Genomic DNA, 10,754 nt, shown 5'->3' on the forward strand with positions numbered 1-10,754 from the left:
AGTCGCGCCCTTTTTTTGTAAAAAAAATAAAAAAAATAGGGCGCGACTTGCGCAAGAGCTACATAGAAGGGTGAAATATTTCTATTATCTTTTCGAGTTTAGCAGTATTTTATTTTGTTTTTTTGTTTATCGTGCTAACCCTACAGTGTTATGCAACGCAAGTGCATCGCGAGATTACGCAAGTTACTATACTTGTTAGACTATGGTAGAACAGGAATTATTGGTTAGAACATGGTAGGACGGTGGTGTCTTATCGTATTGTAAAATTTCTCTAGCATGATTAAATATACTTATAATTTTGATGGAAAAAGTTATTTGCGTTATTTTATGTTGTAGGGAGACTCGTTTTAAACGACGATGTTACCTCTAGGCTACGGCGTTAGTCTCAATTATTTAATCTGTTTCTCAATTATTAAAGCTTTATCATTATGTTTGTTTTGCAGAGAAGTAGCTGATTGGTCATTAGCACTAACAAATTTTGGTGTATGCTGCGTCTACGTGGTTATAATCGCGGAGTGTTTTAAACAGGTATACTCGAGTCTTAACCTTGTTGATAGGTACTTGGAAGGAATTGCTTTTACTTTTTTCAAAGCGTAAAACGTGCTCTTTTTAAAGCGTAAAGACATAAAAAATCATCGTTAAAATCTATAATCAAAATCAAAGTTACTGCAGGTATTTGACATGCAATTAGGGCTACCATGCGTCCATATTTGTCCGGACATGTCCGGCTTTTTGACCTTCTGTTCGGATTTGTCATTTGTCTGGATTTTTCAGTTTACGGTAAAAAAATCCGAATAAAAACTAAAATATCCGAGTCGCAATTGTGTTGTACATTGTGTTTATTTACGGCAAAAAAATTGCTGTCTTGGCGCTTGGCCATCTCTGAAAGAAATTTTCATTTTTTTTTGTTACTAAAAAAGTCTGAACTTTCTTGTCTGGATTATTCAAATTTCAAAATGGTAACCCTATAAGCAATGCAACAAAAAAAGAAAATTATATTATAATAAAACAAACGTATCAAGTTCTTAGATTTTGCGATAACTAATTGTTATTAATAAAAAGGTATTTAGATCATTATAGCGCTAAATAGGGTTGTTTGCATTAATATTTGACATAAGTAGCAGTAGAGCTCCCTGTGAAAGATTTCGTCCAGGGAAGTGTAGTACTTATCTATTTCTGCCACCAAGCAGTAATGTGAGCATTAATGCGTTCCTATTTTGAAGAGTAAAGGTACTGGTGAAATTACCGGCATTTCGGATTTGTCAATTTGTGTCTCAGGGTGATGGGCGCCATGGCAGTGCCCCTTAGATCTTTGTGATTTAAAGCTCTGAGTGGCACTGCAACCACCGGGCGCACGACTTGATCGTCACGTCACTTGGTCTCATAAAAAAAAATCATAACTGCTTGGTGATTTCACCGTCTCAGTCAGCCGTGAGTCAATCTGTAAAGGTCTTTAGTTTATTTGAAAAAACAAATGTACGCAATTTTGATCCGAGAGTTTCATTTCATAAACAAATTATCAAATTAGTTTACATCTTAGCTACAGAGGAATATGGCAATGCCTGTGTTGATATTTTGTTAGGACTAGTCTTAAGACAAACACATTATTTAAGTACCTCCATAGATTCTGCTCGTTGGTGTGTTGTCTAACACACGTGTGTTATACTGATTCGAGTGTTTTCACTTATTGCCGGTTAAGATTTAAAATATTGTGCAGTATTTTTGTTTTAGTGAAAGATAACTAACAAAATTTGATCTGGTAAGTGCCTTAATCTCCTTTCTTTCTGATTACATCAAGGAATCTTGATGTAATCAGAATGACAGGGGAGGTAACCTCAATGATATCAATGCAAGTGGTGATTTTGCATTATCACAGGTTCTATTCTCGCAGATTAAAACTTCTGAATCTGCTCAAAAGCGCCTTGCACTTACGGACGTAAATAGCGTCAAAGCAAAAAGAGGATCATCTCCGTCTACCCCCAGCATCCAAACTATTTTTACTGTTCCTGGTTATGAAAAAGACTCTAAAATCAAGTTCTCATCCGTTGACAAAGCGCCATTCTAAATTCAGGTATCAAAAATCGATGATATTCACTCTACACCTGGCAATACAGTTAGTGCCCTTAAAGTAGCTCTATTACTTCATAAAAATCAAGTTTCCGGCATTGTCCGAGATGGGTTTAGAACATTAGGCAGGAACCAAGTATGCGTAGAATTCAATACTGCAGAAGACGCAAACCTGTTTACAGTTAGTGGTTTTCTAAATAAGAATAAACTTACTGATAACATTGCAAGATACCAGGTATCACGTAAAAATATAAAGACTAGGAAATGAAACTATTTTTCCGAATTTAAATCGCGTATATTCGTTTTTTCAAACAAACCGACGTTTCGGGCCCTTTACTGGTCCCATGGTCACGGTTGACTGAGGTGGTACAGTCTTTGACCAGTTATGTCTAACATTAATACAAACCACCCTATTTTTTTACTATAGTTACAATAGTTATTAATTAAATACCTTATTTTTAATTTTGCAAAGAAAACATTCCAATTTACGCTACATTAAGTTTTACAAATTATTTTATTGAATGAATTTTTATTAACTTCAATTTATTATTAATTAATAATAGCAATTAGAATAAACTAAAACATATGAATTAGTACTGCAGTCTTAGGTCTGTTTGGCGTTTTTCATTAGAGGAAATACTGGATCCGAAACTGGAGGTAAGGAGAAACCATCTTCCCTGTTGAAATTAGGATGTTTTTTAATTTCAATGGCCTCTCGCAGCATCGTGGGTAGATAACGAACTTCTATAGCAAGGACCTGGGGTTTGTCAAACTTCATTGAATGTGTAGGTTTATCCATGACATGCTCGCAGACTGCAGACTTGTTTACGCGACGGTGTTTGACATCAGCTATATATATGTATATAAAGACTAGTCAATGGAAGAATGTGTGTCCTCCCTGAAATCTCCTACTACATGCGGTTCAGTCGTCAGACCCAGACTCCTATCAAACAAAGTTATTACTGATGGTGTAAGTAAATCGACCTACACATCAAATGTGGTTTTAATTTTAGTTGGTCAGGGACTTCCTGATAAAGCACTCGTATATTACTTTAATATGTCCCTCCCAGTGGCATTACTTAGCATTCAATGCCGTAATTGCCCCCTTCTCACTTGGAAAGTGCTCCCTAACTCATATGGTAGTAATCACTTCTCAATTGTAACAATTCTCCATCATTCCCCCCTCCCTTCCAGGACATTCCTCCCCTTTTAAAATATCGATTGGAGAAATCTGACCGGGACAAGTTCACCTCTGTTCTCGATAAAGAATTATCAAATTTATTAGATGTTCATTCTGATAACTTCTTGGATCTATGTATATGATAAATTGGTAGTTGCTCTTTCCACAGCAGCAAATGAATCTATCCTTTTTAAAAATTCAGCTAACGGTAAGCTTTCTTCTCCTCCGTGGTGCAATGCGGAATGCATTGCCGGTGTTCGCGAGCGAAGTTTAGTCGAGAATGTCGATGCTGCTGATCTCAATACGGATAACACATCTGGACAGCTGTTAACTTTGTACAAAGCACAATTCCGATCTTGCATGCAATATTGCAGTCACCTGTGGGATGGCACAGCGAAGTATTAACTTGAGGCTCTTGTTTCGATTGAACGCAGAGTCAGGAGACTTATTGGCGACGATAAGCTCAAATCTATACCTCATAATTTAGCCCACCGGCGCAAAGTTTTCTATAGAATGTATTTCGATGAGTGTACCCATGAGCTCGGCTCGACTTGGCTCGGTTTTACCATCGGACGTCCAGACGTATGGCGGAATCCTTACTTGGTCGATATTCCCTTCAGGCGTACTTGTTGGTGTAGCCTCCTCCACCCCTTCGGTTTATAGCCAGCTCTTTGATCTCTTTACAGCTGCTTGCTTTAATTTTCGTCTTTATTTGTATGCTATATGCCATTCTTGGTCTTCTTCTCTTTCTTTTCCCTTCTATCTTCCCCTCAATTATCACTCTCACAAATTCATCGGTAAGTAGCAATACCTACTAAAACACTGTATAAAACTCATTACCGTATAGCAAAAAAATCTACAACTTCCCATACATGTAAGCTTATTAAGATGTTTGTACAGGTTTAATTTTAAAGTACTAACAACCTCATGGGAATATATCTCAAACAACAACCTTTGTTTCATGCCTTTAATAAGTTATCAGATTTTGCTTTCATACAACAATAAGAATATTTAAATAGATCGCTCTAAATGTTAATAATAACACCTCTGTGCGCTACAAAGAGGTGCGTAGGTGTAAGTCATTGAGGAGCACACTTGCACGATCGACACCAACTACAGACCTAAAAAGTGTCACATAGTACAACAAAAACTTAAAAGATTATTTATCGACACACACATATCATAAACTCTCTATAATGCGTTCAAAAACCGCAAATTACGACCCGCATAAAGGTAAACTGTTTCGTTAGAACAAATTTCTTACCTGTGTAAATGTTATTAAACGGCTTCATAATAACATTGAATTCGATGTTATTATTACATTCAAGTTTCTAACATCTCTGAAAAACAAAACAATTTGATTTGACCTCAATTCTAATATCAGTCAAGATTAAGGTTTATTCGAAATGAAATGTCAATGGTCAATAGCAAACAATTTTGACAATTTCACACGTTACTTGATATCGAACGATATGATAGTTGGGGCCGATTCTAGTTTGTGTATGAATTAAAAATAAAAACTACGGTTGTGTGACATACGTGAGAAAATTTTTTATTTGCCGCCATTTCGCCTGTCGTAGCATGCGGTTCCTGAACACATCACAGAGAGCTTATAATATGTGTGTAGATAAAGCAGTGTATGTAACTGTACATAATTAGGCATTAAATTCAAATTCAAATTCAAAATATATATTTCAGATAACAAAGTTCCATTGGTGTTAGAAGTAGTAAAATAAACTTATAAGTTATTGTTAGTAGGAATATTATATAACATATTACTTAAAAAATCAAAATCTAAAATGTCATATACTTACGAGGCATCTCGTGCGGAATCATTGTTCGTACGAGATGCCTCAGTACAGGCGCTCTGTGGTCCTCTGCCACAACCTTCAGGATGCAGTTGTCACTCCCCCGGAGCCTTCTAACCAACGATGCTACTTTTTTCCGCAAGACGGCACGAAAGCAATTCGTATTGGTCAAAGCAAATCGCGGAGGCGCTGCAGTACCGGGGTAGTTCAACATCATCCTGAACACATTGTTATATTGGACACGCAGGGAATTTAGCGTTATTTGGGAACACCTAAACCACAAGCCGCCCGTGTACAGACCCTGACAATACGCTTTAGAGAGCGTAATTTTGACTTGATTCGCACAGCGGGCAAACACTCGTGGGATGTCTTTATCAATAAACCCACACTCGTATTTCAATGCCACTCATTACGTAACAGTCACATAAACTACTATTTTGGTAAATTTATTATGTTTTGTAAAAAGTAATGGCACAAAAGCTGATATATAACCTTGTATATTGATGATTATGATATCAGGTGAGCTCGCGCCACAGGGCCATGCCATACCACTGCCATATGATGTGAGCCCGCGCCGTCACAGGCGGCACTTGTCGCACGGCGCGTTGGCGCGAGCTCGCGTGGAACCACGCGCCATGTTAAGCCAGCATTAGACATAAGTTAACAAGTCCCATTTGTTCTTTTCATTTGTACTTCCGTGGACGAACTCTTTCACAAGAAACTCTACTGCTACTTTAGTATTAATGAAGTATTTTTGGTAAATCATAATATGTCACACAACCTGACATAATATGTCACTGAACCGTTTTCTGGTCTCTGACTAGTAAATACTCTATAATATGAGTACCTATCAGGGCGACGTACTAACATGGAGGGACTTATGACTGTCTGTACCATGAAACTTCGGTACGCAAGCATTACCTACTCATAAAACCAGCGTCATAACCTAGTCTTGGTTGTGACTTTAGCTGAAAGGGATCCTTTTGTACACGCCACAGCCGCACACATGTTAGTATAGTAATATGTAACTTGTTGTTTAAAAGTTTTTACGCTATTTTTTGTGTTATTTCTGTTCTAGTTATATTAGTATTTTTGTATTTGTTTTAAATGTGGCGTTGCAATAAATGGTTTCTATTTCTATTTTTCTTTAGATTTCAGACGACTACGTCGGCCCGAGTTGGTCAGTGAGCTTATTCTGTGCGCTGTGCCTCGTGGTTTTGGTGCCGCTGTCACAAATCACTACGCTGAAATACCTGGTGCCTTTCTCTACGTTTGCCAACTTCATGTGGCTCGGATCGATATGTATATGCCTGTACTACTGCTTGAAAGAACCTCCGGCAATCAAAGACAGGAGCCTCGCTAAGTCTATTACGGGAATACCTAGTTTTATTACGTGAGTATAAAAATGATTACATTCTAACGGCATAGTTAAGTCCACGGAAGAATAAAAGCAATTGCAATGCCTGGATTACTATCAAAACCATTATCACCTAAACGCACACAAACAAATGATAAACACTATGAAGTCTTAAAAATGATTGGTCCTAGTTTTTATTTTAAAATGTCAAGTCAAGTGACGGGACGAGGGAGTAAGCTACACGCCTGTCCATAACAGTTGCAGTGCCACTCAGCTCTTTAAAACGCAAAGATGTAAAGCGCACTGCTACTGCGCAAGGGTGACCCCTGAGACACAAGTTGACAAGTCCCATGTGCCTGTAATTTAAAAAAAAACCAGCACCCTTACAGTTACACCTTTATACATCAGTCACAGTCGATAATGTTAAACTATATTCTGCAGTACGGGATAGTAGTTCTGCCAGTTACTCTAACATCGGGAAAACAATGTGGCTAGGCTGACTTATGTATAAATTTCATTATTTTGTTTATCGTCATATTGCTAAACCTTGTGAATAGTCATTTTGATTAATTGATCATAACAAATGGAGTCGAATACGCCTTGATATTTGTTTTAATTTTTCCTTCTACCATTTTAACAAAATAAATAAAATTAAGCACTTTGTCAGCATCCTTCGCGGAGCAAAATCCTAAGATGAATCATCACAAAAAATTTGGTTGCGCTTCCTCGAGCGTCTAATTTGAAAGCGCTCGAAAACTTTAATAGACTTTAATATAATAGCAGTAAGTAGCCTTATTAGTGAAAATGAACAGGGTTAATTAGCAGGTATCAAGTTGTCCTCGGTTAAGAGACAGCTATGAATTTCTATCATATGAGCGGAAACCGTTATAGCCTAGTGGTGGTAGATCAAACCGCCCAAGAGACTGGCTGTGGTTTCGAATCCGTATTAAGTAATCTGTGTCCAGCCTCTCAACCTCCGAATTTCTCTTGCCACGAGCTTTTCGGTGCAGGAAAACGTCGTTATTCATTTCATTAATTCTCTGACTCGCATTGAGCCAGAGCGGCGGATGGACTAAACCCTCGCCCGAGAGGAGCCTCGTGCCCAGCAGTGGGGCGTATAAATAGATTGATGATGAGGATTATAATACGAGCTATCTACCGGTTTGTATACCATAAAAATATAGTTAGAATATTGGGTACGTTCGAAAAGTATATCCAGGTTTGTTACCATGGTGTGATTTCTTATTTTGCCCGATATTTCATATCAGTTACACGTCTCATGGTCACAGGTTGACTGGTCAGCGGCTGTTGACAGCTTTAAGAATAGGTATCTGTCCACCCTAGCGATGAAAGAGACTCAGTCTTTAAGGCCTTTTAAAAAACCTCGACAAATTTTTAACGCCTCGCGTCTAGGCTAGTCTTTGTACCCTCAAGTCTTGAGTCATAAGACTAAAACTGAAGACTAATTCGAGACGAAGTCTTTTAACCCTAGGAAGCTTAAAAGACTTATATAGGACTAAAACGACTAAAACGACTGGAGCCTTATAACCTCGGGAGTCGCGAGTTCTTGAGCCGTATAGCGAGATTTTATTTCTACCCACAAGATATTTATTTAACGATTGATGGATAACGTTAACGTAGCTTTGTTCACAGGAGTCAGTTAATTATAACCAATTCAAGCATTGGTTTTTTGGGAATTATTTGTTTCTTTAATGTAAAAATTAATAGATACAGAACCCAATAGTCAAAGTATTTTATCAAATTTTAGCGTCTGATACTGTCGTTTTACCATAATGATGAATGAAACATACTATTTATGAACGTATTAAGTGGAGGTCCACAGTCTCTGCCTACCCCATGAATGGGTGACCAGCGGGATTTTTATGTATTATTTGTTCTATGTTTTACAGGAAAATTGTATCTCACTACCGTGCACAGGTTTCTTAAGAAGTTTAAACAAAAGTACCAGGACTTCATAATAAGAAAAGTGGTTACAGACCAATAATACACAAAATAAAAAAAGAGCACGTTAGAACTGGATTTCCATAGACTTAAATATTGGTTGTATTTCATTATTTTGATTTACTCGCCGAAAAAGTTTTGTATGCAAACATTATATAATTAGGTCTTAAAATCTTGTACCTATTGCTTAAATCACTCTTTGAAGCCTAATTTTTATTATATGTAGATAAACGTGATTATTTACTACATACTACGTCATTTTTATTTATAAACTTCGGGTTTAATAAGACATAAAATAGGTATAAGTCCATTACAAACAATTGAAGTCGTTTAAGTCGCGTTTGAGTCGTATAAGTCGTTTAAGTCTTTTAGTATAACGACTGAGTCTTATTAATAAAAACTTGAACCTCCAGTCCTAATTTTAGAGTCGAGTCCTGTAAAATGGAGTCGAGTCGTTATAAAACGCCTTAAAAGACTGAGTCTCTTTCATCGCTAGTCTGCGTCGACAGCAAAAGACGAAAGAGGGTCTTTCGCGGTCGACGACTAACCTAATCTCGATTCCTTGCGGCGTTACCATTGTCACTAATTTTTTTCCGACAAGCCCGAACTGTTTCACACGTGAAACTATTGAGTAACTCTTAAAGAATCTTCTTGTTTAAAACTCGACAATTTGTACGATTATCTGGAACATTCATTAATTTATTATTCCCCGTTTTCAGCACATGCGCGTTCGCAATGGAGGCTATTGCTCTAATATTGCCATTGGAGAACGAGATGACTAAACCGCAGCAGTTCCTGGGCTGCCCGGGGGTACTAAACATCGCTATGACCACAATCGTGATCTTCTACGGCTTCGTTGGCTTCTCAGGGTACTGGCAATTTGGAAACGATGTTTCGGGAAGCCTGATACTTAGTCTACCTCAGGACGAAATGTGAGTCGTTGATGTACCATATGTTTTCACGAAATGCCTTGGTTCCTCCTTCCTAATGCTTATGGCAAAGGAATAGAATACACGAATACAATGACAATTTAGAGCTATTTTTTGGACAAATGCGTACTATGAAGCCGCGGTAGCCTAACGGATCGACCTACTGCCTCTCAAGCAGAGGGTCGTGGGTTCTAATCGGAATTTATGTGCAAAATATAATTTGAAATTTGTCATGAGCCTTTCGGTGAAAGAAAACATCGTGATGAAACCTGCACGTTGAAGAAGGTTCACAACCCTCGGAAAACGTGTGAAGTCCCCAACCCGCATTGGGTCAGCGTGGCGGACTATGGCCTAAACCCTCGTCTTAAAGGAGATCCGTGCCCAGCAGTGGATCATATAAATGAGTTGATGATGCGTACCGTCGTAGGTCTTTCTCTATAATACCAGGTAAGCGCACTCCTGTCTATTCCATAACAATTACAGTGCCACTCAGAGCCGTAAATCACAAAGACCTGAGGGGCACTGCCACTACGCCCGCCACTCTGAGACATAAGTTGACTAGTCTCGTGTGCCTGTAGTTACCCCAGCACCTTACCCTTCAAAAACAGAACGCTGTAATGCTCACATTACTGCTTGGCAGCAGAAATTAATGAAGGGGCAGTACTTCGGTGGATAAACTCTTTCACAAGGTGCTCTACTGCTTCTAAAATCTGATATAAAGTCACATCGTCTGGCCAATAACGAATTAGCATGGTTGATTTTGTCTACAAAATTAAAAGCTTAAAAACTAATTTTCCAAATTTTTTCTCCAATTCAGCCTAGCACAGGCGGCCAAGATCTTGGTGGCGTGCGTGATGATTTTATCGTTCACACTGATATACTACATACCCATAGATTTCGTTTGGAAAAGACTCCAGGACCAGATTCCAGCCAGGAGACAGTCCTGGACCCTCAGCGGTATAAGGCTGCTTGGAACGTTAATTATTGGTGAGAATAATAATAAATATACTATTTTTATAATTTCACAGGTGCCTTGAATGATATGCAGCGTGATATCGGTGGTCTCATGTTTTCTTAGCGAATAAATGATAAAGTTTTATAGACAATGGAATTTTTTTATGTTTATCACGTTATAACATAACGCCACATAATTTGCATAAAATTTTGATCATCATGTAATGTATTTTTTTTAAAAAGTAAATGAAGTCAAAAGGTTATTAAGATCAAGCGATTTGAACTCAAAACTTAATAACAATAATAGTAACGTCTTTTTTTTTTTTTTTTTTTAATATATAATAGACACACGCTTGGCCACAATCTCACCTGATGTTAAGCGACGATGTGACCGACGATGGGACGCGTTTGCCTAAAAAATGCCTATTCACTCTAGCCTTGAATAGCCCCAAATTGTACTTTTCGGGAAATACAGATGCCGGTAGAGCATTCCATTC

At 37.9% G+C, this 10,754-nt stretch overlaps 1 protein-coding gene across 1 annotated transcript; it reads left to right on the plus strand.

The window, feature by feature from the left end:
* Positions 1 to 443: 443 nt before the first annotated feature.
* Positions 444 to 10,290, plus strand: LOC113238489 (proton-coupled amino acid transporter-like protein CG1139; the record flags this gene model as incomplete). The annotated part of the gene is made up of 4 exons (XM_026475313.1): positions 444 to 528; positions 6,207 to 6,448; positions 9,094 to 9,306; positions 10,121 to 10,290. Coding segments are annotated over 4 exons (710 nt in total), but the record flags the coding sequence as incomplete, so codon positions are not given.
* Between the last annotated feature and the right edge of the window lie 464 nt (positions 10,291 to 10,754).

This window comes from Hyposmocoma kahamanoa, unplaced genomic scaffold (assembly GCF_003589595.1).
Source record: "Hyposmocoma kahamanoa isolate Upper Pololo Valley unplaced genomic scaffold, ASM358959v1 96136, whole genome shotgun sequence".
Classification (NCBI taxonomy): Eukaryota; Metazoa; Arthropoda; class Insecta; order Lepidoptera; family Cosmopterigidae; genus Hyposmocoma; species Hyposmocoma kahamanoa.